The 23740-nt window shown below is 36.3% G+C and overlaps 3 protein-coding genes and 1 long non-coding RNA gene across 6 annotated transcripts in view; 3 read left to right on the top strand and 1 right to left on the bottom strand.

Moving 5' to 3' along the window:
* Positions 1–2258: 2258 nt before the first annotated feature.
* LOC137013565 (uncharacterized) lies at positions 2259–4360 on the top strand. The gene is made up of 3 exons (XR_010893740.1): positions 2259–2761; positions 4023–4097; positions 4240–4360. It is a non-coding gene; the product is annotated as an uncharacterized lncRNA (long non-coding RNA).
* Positions 4361–7846: 3486 nt separating this feature from the next.
* The window catches only part of otop2 (otopetrin 2), a 34424-nt gene continuing 18530 nt past the window's right edge, over positions 7847–23740 (top strand). The window contains exon 1 of one of the 2 annotated variants that reach the window (XM_067382806.1): positions 7847–7864. The gene's annotated coding sequence lies outside the window, so the exon portion shown is untranslated. Of the gene's footprint in view, positions 7869–23740 lie in introns of both variants that reach the window. The other variant, XM_067382807.1, reaches the window with a different exon arrangement.
* zgc:112148 (uncharacterized protein LOC550424 homolog) lies at positions 7899–15611 on the bottom strand. Of its 2 annotated transcripts, XM_067382812.1 has the most exons (7): positions 15466–15611; positions 15184–15254; positions 14887–15031; positions 14227–14316; positions 11899–12024; positions 11607–11735; positions 7899–11533 (listed from the first exon to the last, which is right to left on the bottom strand). In XM_067382812.1, exons 1-7 carry the CDS (start codon positions 15475–15477, stop codon positions 11507–11509), a joined length of 600 nt encoding a protein of 199 aa, XP_067238913.1. In that variant the 5' UTR covers positions 15478–15611; the 3' UTR covers positions 7899–11506. The 2 variants fall into 2 exon arrangements, with proteins under 2 accessions (XP_067238913.1, XP_067238912.1); XM_067382811.1 differs by lacking the exon at positions 7899–11533 and having other exon boundaries at positions 11540–11735.
* On the top strand, positions 16651–23597 carry amn (amnion associated transmembrane protein). Its single transcript, XM_067382808.1, has one exon. It carries the CDS (start codon positions 19357–19359, stop codon positions 20782–20784), a length of 1428 nt encoding a protein of 475 aa, XP_067238909.1. The 5' UTR covers positions 16651–19356; the 3' UTR covers positions 20785–23597.

The following is a 23740-nucleotide window of genomic DNA, read 5'->3' as shown; positions in this document are numbered from 1 at the left end:
CAGGCCTTCTGTCCTCCTCCTTTCCAGATGTCAGACCAGGAGAAACTAAATTCTCATTATCATCTGCTGCGGAGCTCTATCTGGAGAGAGCAATACCAATTCATCTCAATGGCAGCTTACATAACCACTTGGAAGTAGGCACTTCATGGATTAAGCTATCTTCGGAATAAATAAGTTGTAAATGCCATGTGACTGCCAACGTTATCCTAATGTCTACCACCTCTACTAGACTACATACCGTTCACTGCAGTTTCCAGGTGAAATGAACAATAGATGCAATAAAACGGCAAAAAGTTGTATTCCTTATTATTGACATATCACTGACAAGTCACAATATACCTACTATGTTTATGACTTCAAAACACACTTTTAGCAAAGTTCATGACTTGTATAATCAAGCTAACATGGCATGGTTGCTTCAACAAAGGTGTTTTAATCCCACGTTTACTTTTGTTAACTCTATCGGTTAGGTTTAGTGTAACAACAACCAAAGAACGCTACCAGATTCATGTTAATCTCACCTGTTCCGGAAAAACGTTCAGCACTACTCACCTGACATTTCACACTCATCTGTTAGGACGTGCTTTTAGTGCCACCCACTGGAAAGTGACACGAAACGTGCAAGAAGCAATGTAATATTTTTGCAGAAATGTCGCCACAGACTAGTTTTTCTAATGGTTTGGATTTTTTTTTTTTTTAAAGCTGCTGTCAAGTTTCATGCTCCTATATGGCATTGACCTGTAGTAGCCAAAGCTAACTGTCATACCTTTGTGGTCATGTACATACACTATAGCATAAAGTAGTGGCCAAAAGTGATGTGCGGAGGGGATATTTGTTTTTAATGACCCTAAAAGTTCAATTAAACCAGTATGAGGGAAGCACAAAACACTAAACTTGGTTAAGGTTCTGACAAACCTATTTGGAGAAAAGTGCAAACTACTTATTTTATAAGCAGTAAATAAATAAACAAGTAAACAAATAATTCTTTGCTTGACAGCCTGGCCAAAAATTATGTCTGCACAATCTGACATGCTTCATTACATTATCACAAATAAATTGACTTATGCTTACAAAATCTTTAACAAATGTTTAACAATTTTTAACTGAAGGGTGAAGATATCACTTTTAGCCACTACTGTAGAGCCACTACATCAAAGCTAATAGGCTGGATAAAAGGCTCTCGTTTATATTTCATGGGTTCTTTAAGCACCAGCTCAAAGGCTTAATTGTGGAAGCTCATGGCTCTTTCCTTACAAAAATCAAACCAGCAACCAACCCTGCGTCTTAACCACTGCACTCCACCAATAAAAAACAAACAAACAAACAAAAAAACAAGAGAGAGTGCAAACACATTCCCCCACTACCAAACATTATGCAGTCAAGATTTCCATATTGGAATTGCCAGCTGGAATAAATATACAGTACAAGGAAAAGGACTGTCATGTAATTCTGCTGATAACAATTGTGTGCACACTTAACATCATCATTAAAAAAAATCATAGTAAATGCACCTGCAAATTTGTGCAAACAGTTTTACTGTTCATTAAGTGCGTTATGTCACCGTGTTTACACTGTGTACACAAAGCTTAACAGAACACACACAGCGAATGAATACCCAGGTAAAAAAGTAGTATACTTTAGTGTATTTGAAATATGAATGAAGTACATGAATTATAAAACAAGTATACTTCTACTTGTTGTACTTTATTTAAAGAGTATTTGATTTGTACTTTTTAAAAGTATACTTCGAAAAAGATGTAATTAAGTTCAACTTAATAGTCCAAACAGTAAGTATACTAATTTATCAGTAATCAAATTATTTTTTAAATGTACTTTTTGAAAGTGTACTTTGTTGTAAATGTATTTTAAATTGTATTGAAGTTTATTTTTTTAAGTGTATTAAATTTGACATACTTAGAGTGGCAATTCAGTGTACTTATGGGAAGTATATTTTTTTGGAAATTAATTGTTAGTATACTTTTTTTAAAGTGTACTATGTTCTCACTTGATTAGAAGTGTGACTTCTGTACACTTTATACAGTACACTCTAAAATAAGTGTATTTTTAGTGGCATATCAGAGTACTCTTATAAAATATGTTAAAAAAATGTATAGTGGTAATTTAGTGTACTTTTAGTAAGTACGCTTACTTTTAATACAAAATATAATTTATTAAAGTGTACACTGATTTCACTTCATCTGTAGTGTAATCAGTCTGTCTGTTGTTCGTTACCTGGCTCGACTCGGTGTTCATCTTCAGTTCTCTCTTCACAGCAGTTCAGTCAGTGTACTGTTTGAGTACATGAATTACTCGGGGATATTGGTTTGTTTGAACTCAGAGGGAGTGTCAGCCACATTAAAAAAGTTAACAGCTTAAGTCATTTGTGGATTAATGCGTATTGGAGACGCGAACCGTTTAAAACGATTCAGTTCGATTTGGTGAACTGGTTCAAAAAGATCCGGTTACATCGAATGATTCGTTCGCGAACCGGATATCACAAACTGCTTTGTTTTGAACTCTCTCTCACAACAGACACGGAAAAGAAGACAATGGTGAATAAAGTCGTAGTTTTTGCTATTTTTGGACCAAAATGTATTTTTGATGCTTCAAAAAATTCTAACTGACCCTCTGATGTCACATGGACTACTTTGATGATGTTTTTCTTACCTTTCTGGACACACAGAGAGCTCTCGGACTAAATCTAAAATAAACTTTGTTCCAAAGATAAACGGAGGTCTTACGGGTTTGGAACAACATGAGGGTAAGTTATTAATGACATAATTTTGCTATTTGGGTGAACTAACGTTAACCCTTTAATTTGAAGAACATGCATGTTCACGTTATGTCTTGGAATACAGACCTGACTTCCCAGATTACAAATTTGAAAATCCACTTAACTCTGCCATTTTTGCCGTCATTGACTACTGTTAATACTTCTTGTTTGAATTTCACTGATTAAGCAATATGGTAAAAGTGATAGTGGGTTGGTACGGATTAGGGCTGGGATAAACGATCTTTTTTTTACGATTAATTTAGCGATTATTTTTCGGTGCATCGATTAATCTAACGACTCTTTTTTGTTTTTGTTTTTTTCAGTCCGATTCTATTTCGGTTTGATTCGATTATCGATAATGTCCCCATTAATTGACTATTACCAATTTGTAAAAAGTCCAAAATAAAAGACTATACAAGTGCAAAGTAATGCATTCTTAGTCAGAGGTAGCGTTCGATAAAACCTTGAAGCCTTAAACACATAGGCCTAGCTTACTAATAAAAAAGTGCATCTTGTAATTCTTCTTTCAGATGAAAATAACAAATTGATGTCATTCAATAAAAAAAGGTCACCCAAAATACTTGTTTAGAACAATTGAAAGAATACAGTAACCAATGTAAACTTGTGGGCTTTAAGCTATTTAAGTGATTTTCCAACAAAAAATAAATAAAAATTAACAGCGACAGTGGGAGCCAGCAGCCTGTCATGGTGTCCTTCCTGAACCAACAGAATTTAACATTTGTTGAAAACACATAGCTTTAAGCTTACTGAAAAAAGTGCATCTTTTAATTCTTCATTCACATAAAAATAACAACAACGTATAGTAGTACACTCTGCCACTCACCTTTTTCTTAAAAAAAAAATACTAATGTAGGTAACTAGAATTTAATAAATGGAACATTATTGTAAAGTGTACCGATTTGTTATACACCGATTCAGACGTCTCATGAGTTCAGTGTTGGACAGATCAGTTGTTTTAACTATTCATTTAAGTGAATCAGTTCAAATGAGTCATTAGTTCGCGAATCGGACATGTCATTATTGGACGTGTAGCCTACGGCAAGCGCTGTGTGATTATCCCGGCAGTTTATTTTTTAGCACAACTCGCACTCCGCGGTAATTCAGCAAAAAAAATGCTCCACGTGAAACTTTGTTCATCCCAGCCCTGGTACGGATATAACTACAAGGCCTCTGGCAAATTGGCGCAGGTACCAATACTGTGACCACAAGTGACATGTTGCGTTTATAGGCAACCCTCACAGGGAAAGGAAAAAAGGCAAGCTGAAGGAGCAGCTTGAGCCAGAAAAAACCAACGCAATTTTAGGTACAGTAATGTCATAGTTATGAATCCAAATCCATTGTCATGATTGATTGACAAATCCATTATAATCAATGATTGTATTTCAATGTTATACATTGTCTATCCTGTTTTAATTCATCCCCATGTCTCTTTCCTTTTTTTACAGATGCAGTGAGGGAGCGATTCCCCAACACCGAGGTGGCAGAGATCTGGGCCCTTCTACGGAGGAAGTGCAACAATGAGAGCTACAAGGCCTCTAGTAACTCAAGTCAGAGCTACAGGTGCTGGTCATATAATTAGAATATCGTGAAAAAGTTCATTTTTTTATTGTAAATTATTTTTAAAAATGAAACTTTCATATATTCTAGATTCCCTACATGTAAAGTAAAACATTTCAAAAGTTTTTTTTTTTTTTTTTTTAATTTTGATGATTAGAGCGTACAGCTCATGAAAGTCCAAAATCCAGTATCTCAAAATATTAGAATATTTCCTAAGATCAATCAAAAAATGGATTTTCAAAACAGAAAAGTTCAAGTTCTTTAAAGTATGTACATTTGTACACTCAATACTTGGTCGGCAGCACATATTTCAGCAAATGATTTGCTCCTAGCACAAATTACAGCATCAGTGAAGTGTGGCATGGAAGTGATCAGCCTGTGGCACTGCTGAGGCACTATTGAGCCTTCAGATCATCTGTATATTGTTGGATCGACTGTTTCTCATCTTTCTCTTAAAAATGTCCCATAGATTCAGGTCAGGCATTTTGGCTGGCCAATAAAACACAGTAATATCATGGTCAGCAAACCACTTGGAAGTGGTTGTTGCACTGTTAGCAGGTGCTAATGTCCTGCTGGAAAAGGAAATCAGCATCTCCATAAAGCTTGTCAGCGGATGGAAGCATAAAGTGGAAGCAGACGTCACGGCCCCCCAAATCATTACTGACTTCAGAAACTTCCCACTAGACTTCAAGCAGCTTGGATTTTCTGTGCCTCTCCAGTCTTCCTTCAGACTCTGGGACCATGATTTCAACATGAAATGCAAAATTTACTTTTATCTGAAAAGAGGAGTTTCGACCACTGTTCACTGTCCAGTTCTTTTTCTCCTTAGCCCAGGTAAGATGCTTCTGACGTTGTTTCTGTTTCACAAGTGGCTTGGTAGTCCTTTTCCTGAAGATGTCTGAGTGTGGTGACTCTTCATGCGCTGACTCCGGCTTCATTCGACTCATTGTGAAGCTCTCCCAAGTGTCTGAATCGGCTTTACTTGACAGTATTCTCAAGCTTGTGGTCATCCCTGTTGCTTGTGCACCTTTGCCTACCCAATTTCTTCCTTATAGTCAATTTTGCATTTAATATGCTTTGATACATCACTCTGTAAACAGCCACCACATTCAGTAATGACTATCTGTGACTTACTCTCTTTGTGGAGGGTGTCAATGATGGTCTCCTGGACCATTGCCAAGTCAGCAGTCTTCCCCATTAGTGTGGTTACAAAGAACAAGAGATACCCAGAATTTATACTGTAGGGATGGTCATTTAATGAAACTCAAATGTAAATATTCTAATATTTTGAGATACTGGATTTTGACTTCGCTCTAATCAACAAATTAAAAAAAAACTTTTGAAATGTTTACTTTACATGTAGGGAATCTAGTATAAATTAAAGTTTCATTTTTTTAAATAATTTACAATGAAAAAATGAACTTTTTCACGATATTCTAATTATATGACCAGCACCTGTAGATATGCATGTGTAGTAAGTTGTTTGCCATTGTTCTGTTCCCGGAATTTCAGAGAAAGTCGACTGTTCAAAGTTCTTCCTTTTGCCAATATCTGCTTTTGTGTGTTACTTTTGTGTTAATAATAAAGATCCTTTTCTGAAATGCAATTTGTAATCTGTTGATTTAATGTACTTGAACTGAATTTTAATGTAATACACTTGTAGTGTAATACCAACATTCATGCTTAAGTATAACAAAATGGGGATAAAATTACAAATGAAATGTACTTTCAATTTGTTTCTACCTTACACTATAATAACATTGCACTGAAAGTACGTGTCTATGATGTTTAGGTTGTAATTGAACTTCACTTCAAAAACATTATTATTGTCATAGTGGGACACTTTAAAGCACTAAATATAGTTAGGAAGTGCATTTGTAGATCACTTGAAATGTTACAGAGGCATACTAAATTAACTGTTTATAGTAATTATAAGTATGATAGCAGTATGCACAAAATGTACTTAAACACAACTATAATTTGCACTGCAATGCCTTTTTAAGTGTATTTCCATTAGAATGGAAATACAATGCAATTGTACTCTAAGTGTGCTTAATTGCTCATGAATCTTGATTTTCATTAGTGTATTTTAGTGCACTTGAAGTTTAAAAAAAGTTGTTCCATTTTAGTATACAATTTACACTAGAAGTGTAGTTAAATATATGTTAAGTTGAAGTTAATACATAATTGAATACACTTAACTATACTTGGATTTGACGAAAATAGTACAAAATGTAGAAAATATACTTAGTACACTTTATTAAAGTATATTTTTAATAGAATTCTTTTTCACCTGGGTAGCTTGCTAACAAGCCCCAGACTTCTAAGGTTTCAAAGAGACAAGGTTGTTTCATAATTAATTTCATGTCGGACTCGTAAAATTCATTTCAACTCCCCTCGCACCATCTTACCGTGTGATCTCAATGGCTTTGAGCAGCCCATCACCATAATGAACCCAAAGGTCCTGAAATGGCTGAACTTAAAGATAAGGATGCGCTACAGATTAGCACATTTACTTATCAAAATTTGATACACCCTTAGAAATCTAGAGATTGACTAGAGATAAACAATAGCATCTCTGATCTGTAAACATGATAAGATATCAAAATTATCACATAAATTATTTACAGTAACTGGATTGATATTCCTATAAATCCTGTGATAAGTGTGCAGACTAGCCAGCAATGGCTGCAAGGTTTTAGAGCAAAGGGTAATAACCTCTCAAGCCATTTTTACCATTTAAGTCCTTTTATTTATATAGCTCTTTTCACTGTTGATTCATAGCAGCTTTACAGAAAATCAATGTCTTAAAGCCCCCAGTAAGGAACCCACGGGAAACTTTGTCAAGGAAACACCTTGATAGGCACCCATCCAATTGCTAAATATTATCTAGTTGATTAGTATGTGTAATACAATTACCTGTCAAATAAATAAGTTGATTTTCATTTTTGATGAATTTTTTTAATTTTAATATTAATAAAATATTGCACAAACTGTCAATGAATAGATAAAGATAATGATGTAACAGTACCAATAGCTATTAATTAAATTTGATATTTTGATGAGCAACAATATAATAAAAGTAAAATAAATAAAAGTCTAGACTGTAGGATTAAAAGTGGATCTGTGGATCAGAACTGCCAGTTGATAAAAGAAAGCATGACGCATTTTAAGGATTATTGCTTTTATGACGCAAGTTAGTAATTCTTGTGCAAAAACGAGAGTTGACTATTATAAAGTAAAGAAAAATGGACTAGGTGTGTATTCAAGGTCATATAAACAACCTGTGTTGTAAAAGAGTAAAGTGAGCTACCCAATGAGATCATTTCTGGGAATGTCTCTGTTTGCCAAAGAGGCATACAGAGATTGCTGAATGGATTTAATGCTTGTATTCTAAGAAATCCGACTGACCCAAGGGTCAAAGGTGGCTTAGAATGTCTGAGACTCACCTATAAGAAGGCCTTTATTCTGTCTAGGTGAGGATTTTTACACTTGTCGGGACACGGAAGAGTTGTAAGTATGTTTTCATTACTTGGATCCAGTCTCTGATAACTTAAGCCTGCTTAGAGCTACAATGACAAATGATTGCTGTAATGTTTGTAGGAATTAAGATCACTGAATGAGGGAACACTCTCAAAGAATCTGATTAATATTAATGACCCAAATCAATACATATCAATACTTTTGAAGAAAATCTGTTGTTGGTCAGTTAAGAATGAAATTTATTGATTGATTATTGATTGATTATTTTTTTTAAATTTATATTCATATGGATCATCCATCCAATGCAAGTGAAGAGTACAGTGTTGAACATTATTGGGGTCAGCCAATGGGTTGTGATCCCTACATAATCAGTATTGTCCTCAAACTTTTCTTTAATGCTAACAAACACATACACACTGAGCAGTTATTAAGTAAAGCCTGTATGTTTTTTCATTTTTCATGTACAGACGACAACGTTGTCAAAATGATCCCCGTTCACACGAATTAGCAAAATGACTACAAAAGCTGTATTCTGCTAAAAAATGTTATGTTTTTAATTGAAAATAGTGTCGTGTAAACAGCCCCTTGGTCAGGTGTAAAACTGATTGGTGGAGAGTGGTATCTTTAAGTTTGCAGGTTGCTTTTATTGAGCAAGTTACTTTTTGCACATATAAAATGGACTCATTCACATGACTGGACCATATGGGCATGAACACTCAAAAGGGTCTGAGGGTAAACATGCTGTGTTAAAGCTGTCAGAAAACAGTCCAATAACCATCACATTGATGTATTATGGAAAACCAGTCTATTGAAAACCAGTACAGGGTCTAGATTTTCCAAATTTTGGCCCCTAAAACTGTTAGGGCTTAATAGGTGTCTGTCCCGTGACTATATTATCAATTTTTCATTGAAAGATCTCACTATAACAGCTATTGTCTTATTTAAACAGATATGACAGATAGACATCTGCTATAATAGATAAAAGGCAATTGTTTTGTTGGATGCAATGGGCTGCAAGGTAATTAAAGTGATATTGTAATTGGATTAGACAACAGTGTTGATACCGTGATAGCAGAAGCTGTTGATATCAACAAACACTTGATTTTGTTTTGCTGTTGGGTGTGGTGATGATGGATGATGCTGGCTTTATGTGGTGCACAATATTAGTTTGACCTTCATCCTGCAGGGCTGTAGAGCCAATTAGAAATTAAATGAGACTACATTTGAATTGACACTGATGTAAACTCGCAATTGTAAGATAAAAATTCACAGTTATCTTATAAAGTGTTTTATTTCGTGGAAGTTAACAAGCTTTCATAGGGTCATACACACATTTTTGTCCAAAATACATCAACACAGCAAAGGAGACTATGCTCGTCAAACATTTTAGGATTTTTTTAAGATAAAGTATTCATATTTTTGCAAAATATTCTTAGTTTATATATTAGTCATCTAGTCAGAATAAAAACAACTGGTTTTGCTTATCAGATCCCAGTTATCAGAACACATCTTTACTTTATTTTTTATTTCTTTGTCTCAGTTGTAATATTGTCAATACTGGTTTATATCTAGTGTTGACTCTGATGATAACAGCCTCATCTCATAATCGTCTTGCATGTGTTTGGTGTTCTCACATGACCCGGACTGGAATAGTTTACAAGAAGGCTGAAATGAACCAGCATGTCAACACTTATAAACCTTTCAAAGGAGGTTTAAGATGCTCATCTCTCCCGGTGCTTCTAGATGTTTTTGTTTTGCAAAAAGTAGTGAGGATCAGCAAATACATTCAGAATGAATGTCTTTTCAACAAAAAGTCTTGGTTTAGAAAGTATAATGTCTACCAAAAGTGTTCAAATGAAAGCGACAGCTTTAAATACAATTAATTCTGCTTATGTTTCAGGCTCATAAATACATATAGACAAACTATTGGCTGAGCTAGTCTGAATTACCATGTTAAATTAAGCCGGAATTGGTGTCTAATAGCATTGCATAGTTATACACAGTTAAATCAACTCTGCTCAGAGTACATATGGTCCCTCTCTAAATAGTGTTAAAGTAACACTGAAGCAGAGTTAAAGTTAATGAGTTAATTAAGTGATGATTGAGCATTAGTGATGAACACCTGCTGTTAACAAGCAGAATCACTGAAGAAAAGAGAAACACAGAAACTACAACTGACTTCAGTCACAGTCTTAGATGAAATCAACTGAAGAAAAAAAGACATTATATCTCTCAAGATCTCAACAGAGGAGGATAGTCTTTTCTTAAGTGATTCTGCTTGTTAACATTACTTAATTAATCACTTAATTATCTCATTAACTTTAATTCTGCTTCAGTGTTACTTTAACACTATTTAGAGAGGGATGTACTCCATATGTACTCCGAGCAGAGTTGATTTAACTTTGGTGAATTTGCTGTGTAGATGTGACAGAATAGGTAAATTTGATGAGTACTGTATGTAGAAATCACATGGTGTGGAGTGGAACAAAAATCCTAGAGCCAGTTTCATTAAGTTTCAGCTAATGCACCAGGACAAGTGGACTCATTTCTTAAAGTACCTTAAAATTAAATATCCCAGCTTAAGAAGCCTTTTAAACTAGTCTTTTGATTGATCTGTACAATTAGTTACTATAAAACCACTTTTAAGTGGCTGCTCGTGATGCTTGTTTGTTCATATTCTCTAAATTCATAAAACCATGTGTATACTTTGACCCATTTCTGAATGTTATAGCAGCTATTAAACAAAAGTTGTCATTTGAGAAGTCATATTTTACTGTGCACAGAAGTCATTGCTCCGCTTATAGACTGTAACACAAACAACACAGTAGCGCACACAACTCAGGTGCGCTACTGTGACTACAGTAGTGCACTGTGAGCCTCATATCGTTGTCATAACTGCTCAAAAAACATTCACATATGGGCTAAAATCTTTTCAAAATTTTGACTCATGATTGATCACTCACTGATCACTCATGATTGATCACAACCTCATGAGAGCAAAATTCAGCAGGTAATAAACAATTTAGGCTTCTATCTTAGCTATGCAAAGTGACTAATCATCCAAAGTTAGCAAAATAATTTATAATGTAAAAGAAAATTATTTATAATGATTATTCATAATACAAATTATTGTAAATGTTAAAGTGAATAACTCCCTATTCTACGGACAAAAAAAATTAAGCACTGCAGCTATTCTCACTTTTAGTACTGTTAATGTTTATTTCCTCCAACATTGATTATAGAAAATTGCACCTTAGATTACATCAGATTTTCCAAAGCAGCACAGAGCAACAGAGACACCTGGAGGCCAACTGAAGAAACGCATACAAACTAAAGAAGACTTCACAATGCTTTTAAATTAGAATTATTATTCACACTTATTCTCCAGCTTAGCACAGTATTATCTGAAGTGATTTAAATTTGAATTTATACAAGTTACTATCTTACAAATAATCACATACTTACATACATCTTAAGGCACCACAAAGTTTTTACCAAACTAGCAAAAAAAGAAAAGCTTTTCAGTGGAAACATGAAGAAATAATAATTTACCATAAACAAAAAATGATAAAGATTAGATTGAAAAACAAAAACAGCTCAACCAGACAAAATGAGGGAGGGGAAAGAAAAAAAATATATATATTGCTAGTCATTAGGTCAGCCACAGTCAAATTAGGGTCTCTCTTGTTGGTTTACGACCTGTAAAAGAATAAAGAACAGTTACAAAATTTTTTTAGGAATATATTAAATACAGTATAGTATTTCTCTTTACCTTTTTGAAGAGTTTAAAGCCAAAGTAGTTAGTTGCCATGTTCTTCAGTTTGGTTCCACTACCTACTTTGCATCGCACATATCCATAAAAATTTGCCCACTGCAGCACAACTCCCATGATCACAACCGCCTGCTCTCACACACACACACACACACACACACACACACACACACACACACACACACACACACACACACACGTCAGGAAGGTTACAGCTCACAGAGGTAAAAAAAACAACAACAACAAAAACAAAACAAATGTATTTAAGAGAAATAAAAAAAAAAAAACTCACCAACCACTTTATGTTGAAGGAAAAAAGGGAGGTAAACACAAAGAAAAACCAAAACACCGGGCACACGATCAGACCAAACCAGAAAATCCGTGAATCAGAGTTTGAGATGACATTTTTACTGGTTTCCTGTAAGAAAATAGATCAAAAAGGAATTAAAGAAGTGAGGCCTGCATTGCCAGCAAGATAATTATTAGCACTTTCAGATGCAACAGAAAGCTACTAAAGACATATTTATAGGTGCCATCGAACGTTTTTTTTACAAGATGTAATATAAGTCTAAGGTGTCCCCTGAATGTGTCTGAAGTTTCAGCTCAAAATACCCCATAGATTTTTTTTAAATTATTTTTTTTAACTGCCTATTTTGGGGCATCATTAAATATGAGCCAATTTATGCTGTGCGGCCCCTTTAATTCTCGTGCTCTCCGCCCACGGAGCTCGCGCTGGCCTCAAACAGTGCACAAACAAAGTTAATGCTACACTGTTGGAGAGATTTAGGCCATGTGTCCACCTAAGCGTTTTTTCCAGCTCCGAGCGTACTTTACAATTGTTTTCAATGGGAGCGTCGCGTTTTTTAAACTCCAGGAGCGTAACGAGCCGCTGAGCGTCTTTTTTACGCTCAAGTGCTGAGAGCTCGGCGTTTTTTACTGGTCGCCTCGAGTTGAAGAATGTTCAACTTTGAGTAAAACGCTGTGCTCATCACTGTCACTTTTTAGCCAACCATCCAATCAGAGTGAAGGAGGGGCGGGACAAATATAACACCAGCCAACTGATATTCCGTATCATAGCAACAAAGCATCTCAACGGAAAAAAAACACTACTCTGCAGAAGCGCTCTCAAGCGCTCACAGACGGGCGTTTTAAGCAGAGCGCCTAGCGTTTTCAGCTGGGTAAAAACGCTTTCGTGGACACACGACCTTATAAAGAATGAAGTTGTGTTTATGAATTATACAGACCGCAAGTGTTTAAAAATGAAAATAGCGACGCCTCTTGTCTCTGTGAATAAAGTAAGAAACGATGGTAACTTTAACCACATTAACAGTAACTTTAACCAACATAACAGTACATTAGCAACATGCTAACGAAACATTTAGAAAGACAGTGTACAAATATCACTAAAAATATCATGTTATCATGGATCATGTCAGTTATTATTGCTCCATCTGCCATTTTTTGCTATTGTTCTTGCTTGCTAACCTAGTCTGATGATTCAGCTCTGCACAGATCCAGACGTTAATGCCTGTCCTTGTCTAATGCCTTTCATAATGTTGGGAACATGGGCTGGCATATGCAAATATTGACTGTTACGTAACAGTCGGTGTTATGTTGAGATTCGCCTGTCTTTTAAACAAATGAGATTTATATAAGGAGGAAACAATGGTGTTTGAGACTCACTGTATGTAATTTCCATGTACTGAACTCTTGTTATTTAACGATGCCAAGATAAATTTAATTTTTTCATTCGAGGGCACCTTTAAAACAGATCATGTGACTACAGTGGTTCAACCTTAAATGTTATAAAGTGATGAGAATACTTTTTGTGCGCCAAAAAAACAAAATAACGACTTTATTCAACAATATCTAGTGATGGGTGATTTCAAAACACTGCTTCACGAAGCTTCGAAGCTTTACGAATATTTTGTTTCAATTCTCTGGTTTGGAACGCGTATCAAACTGCAAAAGTTATGCCCCCAGTGGTGAACCATTGAAATTTCGCATCAAAATAAAGCTCAAAAAATGACAAAATGACTCCATAAATGTACGCATTATCAGCATGTTCGAATATGCAGATTGGAGAATAATGTTCGAGACGTGCAGCAGAGGAGACTTTTACTGTTTTATTGTTTGCTGTAAATATGTATTTCAGCTTCTGTTCCTCACACAAAGCCCTCATGTGACTTCAGAACACTTTTATGGTGTTTTATTCTGTTTGGTGCTTGACAGTACTGAACATCCTTAACAATTTTCCTTTAGTGTTTATAGAACAAAGAGAGTCAATATGGGTTTGGAACGACATGAAAGGAAGTAAATGATGACAGAATCTTGCTTTTCTATGAACTGCTCTTTTAATATTTCAACACTGTGAGTCAAAAGAGGAAATCTCTCTATTTAAAATAATTACACAACTGAAGGTGTTGTGCATTCATTAACAGTGAAAAAACATAACCATTAAACTTTGATCGAGCTGCGGTCAGCTATAGCTATATATTAAAGTTGTACATTACCTCAGTATTGTTAGTCACAATCATAAACTTGATTTTTATTATATGGTTGCTTTCCAGAGTTGCAAAATTTTTTAATTTTCTGCAGTAGTGTGGGTGACGAGACTCACTGATCTGGATTCAAACATCCAATGACTGCGACCATCTTCATCAACGTGATTCCACCATCTCAAGCCCACCAACAGCCGCCCTGTCACGTTCTCAAATAAAAACAACAGCACACAGAAACATTTAGAAATGTGCCACACATCGAGAAGACCAGATTTATAACACATTCTTATAGTCAAAGAGAAACGCTCTTCACAACCCATTTTACTTCTATAATCTAGTGTATTTTAACGAGAAAACACTTTAATTTTATACCGGCAGTTATTTAGACAGGCTATTTGTCTTCGCCCAAGGGTTGTGTCTAGAAGGGATACAGCAACGGCCGGAAGGGAGGCAAATGTCACGATTAAATAACAGTAAATGAATTTGCTACTTATCAGATTGTGTTTTATTAACAACTACACCTACAATAACCCTAAACCTACCCTTACAATAATGCAAATACAGTAATCAAATGACCCAATATTAATTTTGCGCATACCCAGTGTCCGCAGCTGTATCCCTTCTAGTCTTTACCCCGCCCATGCCGACATGATGATGTCAGCCAAAATGGAAAATTGATTCATAGGCGGAACAAGTGAAGACTAACACTTTTAATTTGGAATATAAGACCAGGAAGTATGCATTAAGAAAATAAACTTAGATGTTGATTCCATGCTCACCTTTACTGTCCAGAAGTCACATGACAGAAGTAAAATGATGGTAACCATGTTGGCAATAAAACTTCTGCTGAGAAACTCACAGAAGAGGTAGATCAGGATGGCACTCGTGCGGAAGAAGAGATGAAAGAAACAGGCGAGAGGGTGTCTGAGAACAATAACATAAACATATTATTTATCATTAATTCTTTATGAAGAAAAAAAAAAAGACAGCTCGGTGTAATATGAGACCTACCTTAAATGTCACTTAAAGTCAAACAATTTCTTTAGTCCAGTTTTTCCCCAAATTTAAAAACTCACTTGATATTTGATTTCTTCTTCCTGAATGTACTTTCATCCTCATGGAACAATGGCACTTCACCCTGAGAGTCCTTTGAAACAAATAATATGTCAGTTCAGTTTTTAGCACTGCATCTTTTAAAGCGTCTTTGAATTTTGTCCTTGAATGCATAGGATATTTAGTTGTCCTTCATCCACAAGTCATGCACTTAAACTTAACAGCATTTGCAAAACTTTACATGGATACTATCATATAGCCATTGATGGTAGATTTCTTTAAAAGAAATTTAAGCGACAACTCACCTGTCTGATCATGTTGGCGCAGGTCGTCTTATTTCCTGCTGACGTGTATGTAAACACACATTGCCACTCTATGAGAAGCAAACGTTACTAATATTTAATTTGAGCTTTACTTCCTTTAGGGGGCGCTTGGTGGCTCAAATTATGATTCCTCAAATGAATCGCAGGCAAATCTCAGGACGTTTTAATCTTATTTGAGATATTTTATGGTACAAGTATAATTATTTATATTTGATACACAAAGATTGTTACATGTAATAATAAATATCTATCACAGAAATTTCATAAAATCATTTTTAAACATATTCTCCAGTGTTCAGAAACGATTGTGTTGGTAGATTATCTGACTAGCGACGGTTAGAAAAATACAGTAATCAGATGACAACGCAGCTTCAGCACCGCTCCTGCTAAAAACATAAGGTTTTTATTACTAAAACAGATACAATAGAAGTGATAAGCTGTTCTGAAACTAGTGTAAAGACTGACAAAGTTCAAGATGAACAGAGTTTTTCTTCTGATATCAGGTGTTTTAAGTAAACATTCCCTTGTTTAGTCAAGTCCAATTTATTTGTTTGTATTGTACGTTTCACATTGTTTCAAAGCAGCTTTACAGAAAATCATGATGTTAATGTTTAGAATATCTTAAGTTTTTATGCCTTATGAGTTTAATTTGGCAGATTAGAGCTGGGTGATAACATAGTTTACATTTTGTGACGACACAAGCAATCGAGCAGTTGAGATTTGTTATTTAGTAGGCCATATATCGCCCTACGCGAGTATAGGCCTACTGTATGTATGCAGATAAAGTTGGACATACTTCTAACATATATACATATTTTTGTCACAAAAAATAAAGCAGTCGTTTTTATTGAATATACTGTATGAAGATAAAGTTGGATATAACTTTATATAGATCTAACGTTAGGAAATACTTTGCACAGATAGGCATTGGCTAGTTAAAATTTTGCAACAATATAAATTAAAAACACAGCCGAGATTTTCTGTAGCATATATATATATATATATATATATATATACTGTATATTGCTTATCGTGAGTATTCTGTTTCAGGGTAAGCTATTTGTCTGTTGCTAGTTGGCAGTGGCGGCTGGTGCAAAAATATTTGGGGGGCGCAAAAAAAAAAAAAAATAGAAATGCAGGAATGAATAGGCTAATTGTTAAATATCTATTTAACAAGTGATATAATAATGTATCTATCTAAAACATGGAAAATACAGTATTTAAAGCATGCCATAGGGCTGAGATCTACAAAAAATATCTGTATTTAATTTAAAAAAATAAATAAAATATTTAAGATCCTGCCCAATATTGTCCTAGAAACAATGTTCATATTGAAGGCTATAAAAACAAACATGAATGTAACTTTGTAGTATATGCTATACATTATGTGCAAAAAGTCAAATCACATTAAGCCTAGGCTACATTCTAAAATTGTACCTTTACAATCTAAAACAAAATGTTTTTTGAAGCAGAAATCAAATACACTAAACTAAAAATGAAAACAAATAAAAACAAAAGAACAGACTATAATTATTATTATTTTGATTACCCTACAATAGTCACTTTACACAGTTACTGCTATCGTACAAATACACTTAGCTGTAGGTTTGAAATTCTACATATGGTATAATTATGTTCGCCAACAAAAACAATTTTCAACAAATATTTTGAGCAAAATGTATTTTACTCAGATTGAACTCCGTCTGTTCGGCGCGCGGTGGCGCTCGTCCACGGAAGTTTATGCTTGCTGAAGGCTCGTCCACGCCTGACTGCAAAATGGAAATATTTTCTCGACTTTCTAACTTTCACAGATGGAGAATTTTTCTGTGAAATGTAAATTATGCACTGAGGAAATTATTAAATGTCACTTCAGCTTAAAAAATTATTAATAGAGGTATGTTTGTTTCCACCAATCGCTGCACAAGTTAAGGTTACGTATGATGACGAAAGCACGTTAGTGCGAGCCCTCCCGGAACCCATAGAGATTGCATTGCAGTCAGTGCCCAAGGAAGTCGACCGGAAGTTGAAGTCAGCCGCGTGCCGCCATCTTGTAGCAGAACTTCACTTGCGTTAGCATCCCATTGACTCCCATTCATTTTGGCGTCACTTTGACAGCGAATAACTTTACATCTGAGGCATTTAAAGACTCCATTTGTCCATAATTTATTTCTAAACATACACGACAATGTATAAAGGGCTCCATTACCTTCTATGTTACATTATGGCCCCGTAGAAACAGTTTTAGGCTAAGAAAAAAGGCTAACGATTGCGTCATAACCACTCGACTCTCTGTCGCACAGTAGAGAAATTACCGTACAGACAGGAGGAGAAGCTCGCAGGCAATAGTATGCATTAACTTAATATGGCGTACTGGCGTTACATTTTAAAATACTATACAAACTAATTAATCAGAATACTTACTCCTGCTCACTCACGCCAAAGAACTCCCCGCTCAAGCTCGCCGTCTCTGCAAGATTAACGATGGCAGTTTTCATGCACAGCTACTAGAAGATTTACATCTGTCAGACAGGTTGCGGACGTCATCAAGCTTAGTTTGAGTCTGCGCGTCAGAAACGGAAGTGCTAAAAATCGCTAAAAATGGGCTTCACTTGTCTCAATTGAGTTCCAGTGTGGTCGCTGTGTCCATTTCTTTTACTGTCTATGATTGCAGTGCCTGCAGTTCGAAAAAAAATTGAATTGAATTTGAATGGAAGTCTAAGAGAGCAGTCGGGGCAAATCTCCGCCAGACTGAAATGCCCAAAAAGAGGCGGTACTCCACAGAGCGTGACTCAATGCTGATTGGACTATATCCAGAGGCAGAACAAACAGCCTAGCAGTGACAGCTAGCGTAACTCTGTGGTTGAATCCGTCCCTTTCTCTTTTTGATGGTGCGTCGCCCTATTGCCCTAATGAAGAAACTGCCCCTGCTAGTTGGTTAATTAATTCAAGGTATTAATTCATGTGATACTGAGAATTCTGTAACCTGAAGTTTAGTTCAACTTAATAACAAATTGGTGAAGTGACATGGTTAAGTGATGCATGACAGGGCTAAAATATTTCAATCATATCTCCATATAATCAATTTCTGATTATATTGCATACTTCTGTGTAACTGAGGAGATTTTTAGTAATACACAATATCCATGAGATAGGGAGAGAAAAAGGTACCTGGGAAACTTGTAGTAAATCAATGTTTATTCTGCAAGGAGTTGTATGTTTTTTAAATGGCATGGAGGAGAAACACTCCATCACCTGCCACATCTCTGAAATAACCTGTATGTTTTAGGTTAGGTTAGGTTTAACCTTATCACAAGCACTGTTTGCCTGCCAATCATTTTGCATATTTGGGTTTGCTGGCATCGAATTGGCTGTCAAGTCTTTGGAGGGCAATGTTTTGAAGAGATGGCATGTGGTGGTTGAAGTTATGGGGCTAGTCTGATTCAATGGCTAAGTCTGGCGAAGTTAGCAGAATGGTGGAAATGGCTCACGGTGTCTCTCCGTACCACTATATACTGAAGTAACATGATATTACAGTCTGGCAACATGACATCAAAACATTTAAGAGTAAATGAAAGAGAGAGACAGAGAGAGGGAGGCAATGTAACAATGCACCTTTTCTTCTTTCCTATACATCATGTTTTTCTTGAACCCCACTGGGTAAAAGTACGCAATAGAGGGTAAGCAGTTGGCCTATTAAATATTTTACAGTCATCCTAATGTGTTCCTTCATTGTCACTGTAGTAGATGTTTTACTGACAAAATAGCTCTTGTGAATTTTTCACTAAGTTATAGCTTGGACTCTCATGTGACAGTCGCACAGTTAGCGACTGACCAAAGGTCACTCTGCTTTTCTTCCTTCTCATTCCTTTGACGATGGCTCTTCGACACAACGTTCTGCTTTTCCTCTGCATTTTACCATTTTCTAATGCACTCTACAAGCAATGGATTCCAGACACTAATTTTGAAAACGCGACCAACTGGGATAAAGGCTCTGTACCCTGTGGTAATGACCAAATTGTGTTTTTAGCTCAGAAGAAAGTATCAGTGTATGTAGAAACGGCTCACACTATCAATGCAATGAGTTTGCCAGTGGACGGACAACTGATTCTGGCATCTGGTGCGGGGTTTTCTGTGAGAGAGGGTGGAGATCCTGGTTGTGGATCTGGGGTCACGGCACAGTTCAAAGACCCTGAATCTCTGAAATGGTTCGACCCATCGCTGTGGGTGGCTGCGACCACTATCGACGACCTGCACAGAGGTACCTATCAGTTTTCCGTCCATGAGGAGAGTGTCCCGTGCCAGTATGATGACGTTGTATTTCGAGAGGCCACCTCATTCCGTGTGGACGTTTCATGTGATCATGATGTGCCTGTGAAGAGTGTGTCTGTACTTGGGAAAAAGTTCACCAGCAGCTCTGAGTTTTCACAGTACCTGTCATCCAGTTCAGGCAAGCTACAGTTCCATGGCTCCTCATCCCTTAGCGTTGGTGGTTCAGGCTGCAGCGATATCACAGGATGCATCTGTGATAACTCTAAAAATCGTGACGTGATCTGTGCAAATATGAAATGCGATCTGTTGGAGTGCAAGAAACCCCTGCACCCAGTGGGACATTGCTGCGATGTTTGTGGCGCCGTTGTGAACGTTCAGTTCTCTTCGAACTTCAACTTTGAGTCGTATCGTCAACGGCTGCAGCACCTCTTTCTCAGCCTACCTAAATATGAGTCTTTACTGATGGCCATGTCGAAAGTGTCAAAGGAGCAGAGACTGCTGGGAGTGATTCCTTTCGTAGCCACTAAGGAGATCCAAGTGCTGCTTCTGGACCAGAAAACAGGTCAGGAAGCCGGGAAGCTGGCTGAAGCTCTTGCTCGTGACATAGTGAAGGATGTGCACAACCATGGCTCAAACATTGGGATCAACAGCGCAGAGTTCCAGGCATCATCAGGGGCGAGCAGCAGTGAAGTAGCTGGAAGCAGTGCGGGCGTAGTGGTCGGTGCAGTGCTGGGCTCCCTGATTGGAGTGGGTTTACTTGCAGGCGTTATTCTCCTCTATCGGCGTGGCATTGTTAAGATACCCAGAATGCCTAGTATCCCCTCAATCAGCATATGGAAGAACAATAGTGAAATTGGAGAACTGGGTGGCTCCTTGGACCATGGCTATGACAACCCAATGTTTGACAAGCCGACTATCATGCCAGAAGTACCAGGGCTGTACGGGACAGAGACAATGAACTCAATAACCCTAACCCAGTCAGGAGTGCATTTCGTAAATCCTGTTTATGATGAAACTGATTTTAATGCATGACAGGTTTCAGCTTATCTGATGCTGGATGTGATGACAAAATAACCTGAATGTGACAACTTCTAAAAGATACAGCTTTTTAACAGTCACTGATGTTTAAATCTGCAGAAATTAATCAGTAAATTAAAAAAAGTATGCGCTTGTGGTAAAAAAAAGTATTTTTTATGGAAAATTCACACATGCTAAATTTTCTGTACTTTCATACCACACAATTGTATTTCTCTTGATAAAAAATAAAAGCATGGTTATCTGAGTTTTTGGCTATAATATTGCATTTCATTACCATTTTTAAATCAGGTTAAATTCTGGGAGTTTAATTCAAACCTGCATTTGAATAAATAATTAAATAGTACTACGTGCAATTGCCAGTGTTTATATAACATAATCCTATGTGAAGTTGTTGCGACAACATTTACCTTTGAAAGCTCTCTCCTAATGAGCTGATGATCTGAATCTGGTAAAATTGTTAAATAAGGAAAAAACAAATACAAAATATTCAGTGCTGTGGGTCTCAAGGAATAGGACTGAAAAATCGCTTTAAACCACCAGTACAAAGATGGTTTTCTAAAGAACTAGAGAATAAAATAACACCCTGTTTTTCTCTTATTAGGATTGCAGTTCTGATTGGTGACAGCTGTATATATTTCATATATTAAGCATAATTATTGTCCTATATGGAATGGGATTATTGAGGTTATTGCAGATAACATCTTTGTTCATTTTTACAGTCATGACATTTACAGCTTTCGTTCTCCACAAGCTTTGAACAGCCCTGTAAGAGATCACACATGTAATAAGAGTGTGCTGACCCCTACCTATTGCAGTTTGGAATACTGCAAGGAAATACTGTAGCATGAAACAAAAGATGCAGTTCATTAATACTACCAAAATTACTATTTTCTTAAAAGTTTATGGTGCGTTCAAGTCCTCCTGGGAAGTTCGTATTTACGAGGTGGGAAGTCATGTGTACGACGGTAGGTGTGTTCAAGTCACTTTCGTCGGAGTATGAAGGCGGTTGTGCCTTCTCTAAATTAATTACACAAAATAACAACACTTCTGCTTCTAGAAAATGGAGAGCAAAGAATGTGCATCAGTTGTATGTTGCTTTTTTATGTTTTTTAATTAATTTATAAAGCCATTGTAAAAAATTATTGTTACATATTTCATTTTGATATTGTGATGCTATCGTATTTTTTACTGGAAATCAGCTTACTTCGTTGTAAATAGAAAAGCCTGACAATGTCACTGAAAAATACCTAAGTATTGTGGTATTTCGCCATGTTTCTGACTGACACGCCCCCAACTCGTACAGATCGGAGCTTAAAGAAAATTACGAGCTTCCCACTGGTATTTACGACATTGTGGTGGCTTTCATGTCGGTTCTGCTCGTAAATACGATCTTTCCGACATGATTTGAACGCACCATTAATACATTAATCATATCTTTAAACCCTCCCCCCAAAAAAGAACAACAATCAGACAAACAAAACCACATTTTGCAAAAATTGCAAGATTATGGATTGGTTTAATAGTTACATACCAGCAAATGTCATTATAAATAAATTTGATGTATGCGCTATAAAACATGGCTGTAAATGCTTTTTGTAGCAATAAATATTGAAGGAAGACGTGTTATAATTCAATCAAAGATGGACTTTAAAGTACGTGCTGTACTGCAGACCTGTGCATGAACCATACTGTTTACTGACAATATACTTCTGTTTAACAAAAAAACTTCTGCTGTGATAAACGAAATGTCTCAGTGGTAATGAGTTCTTCTCTCTGCAAGTTAAAGCTCCAGGATCAACAAAGGGCTCTCTGTGTAAGCTAACTCAACCATGCGTCACACAACACATCCAATTACTCGTGTTACAAAAAACGTGTTATGGCCAGATACATGTAAACATTACGTGTAACATAATGTGCGGGTGTAGACAAACGCTACATACAGTCCCCACAACAGCAACAAAAATCAATTAACTGTACATTTCACCATTTACAGCTCACAATTCAGCTGTCCAATGACTAGAAAATGCTGCAATGGCTTACATCATGTATCCAAATCTCCCTGTGTATAACTAACAAGAATAGCACAGCTACAATTACTACCATGTTATGTAGTATATACTGATCTCTGCATGTCTAATAAGGAATTATGAAACATTTGTCAAATTATACACACAAGTTATGTCTTAAATGACATTTTGTATAGAAATGTGCAGGCACTGAGAAATATGCCCCATGGGGGCAGAAATATTATAATGCTGGATTCCAGACAGATCGGAATTTGGATTTTTCCCACCTTCTTGGAAATAACGTCTAGCACAGCACTCAAAGTCGGACATTCGGTGTGTGAACTCAATGTACATTGATCAACCCTGACCTGAGCGAGAAACGTTATTTGACGTAACTTCCAAGATGTCGGCAAGTCCTGCTTCCAATGAGCATAACGTAAAAATAAACTTTAACATTAGACATTAAGTTTATGTAATGATACCTTCCTTTTTGCTTTTTGTCTGCTGTTTTCAAAGCAATTTTATTTTTATTCTGTTTTTGCCATAATTGACACAAAAACAAGATTATATCTCATTGTGTCATGGCGACATCATGTGGTCAACATCACTAAAGTCTAAAGTGGGACATTTAATTTGGGATATTCCCAGGTCCAACCCTGTCTGGAACGCAGCATACGACTAAGAGTGTGTGAAATGAGATGTGACCTCATTTTCGCTCTCCATTTGCCACATGACATGTGATAACCATTACATTTGAATTTAAAGGGTTAGTTCACCCAAAAATGAAATTTCTGTCATTTATTACTCACCCTCATGCCGTTCCACACCTGTAAGACCTTCATTATTCTTCAGAACACAAATTAAGATATTTTAGTTGAAATCCGATAGCTCCGTGAGGCCTCCATAGGGAGCAATGGACACTTCCTCTCTCAAGATCCATAAAG

This window comes from Chanodichthys erythropterus, chromosome 3 (genome assembly GCF_024489055.1).
Source record: "Chanodichthys erythropterus isolate Z2021 chromosome 3, ASM2448905v1, whole genome shotgun sequence".
In the NCBI taxonomy this organism is placed as follows: domain Eukaryota; kingdom Metazoa; phylum Chordata; class Actinopteri; order Cypriniformes; family Xenocyprididae; genus Chanodichthys; species Chanodichthys erythropterus.
Note: the sequence above shows the minus strand (reverse complement) of the source record. Positions and strands in the feature narration are given on the sequence as shown.

Coding starts and splice junctions, on each gene's coding strand:
- amn (XM_067382808.1), top strand. CDS start 19,357: ATGGCTCTTCGACACAACGTTCTGCTTTTCCTCTGCATTTTACCATTT.
- zgc:112148 (XM_067382811.1), bottom strand. Junction 14,317..14,886: donor GTGACTTCTGGACAGTAAAG/GTGAGCATGGAA, acceptor TTTTTATTTGAG/AACGTGACAGGGCGGCTGTT. Junction 12,025..14,226: donor GGATGTTTGAATCCAGATCA/GTGAGTCTCGTC, acceptor ATTTTCTTACAG/GAAACCAGTAAAAATGTCAT.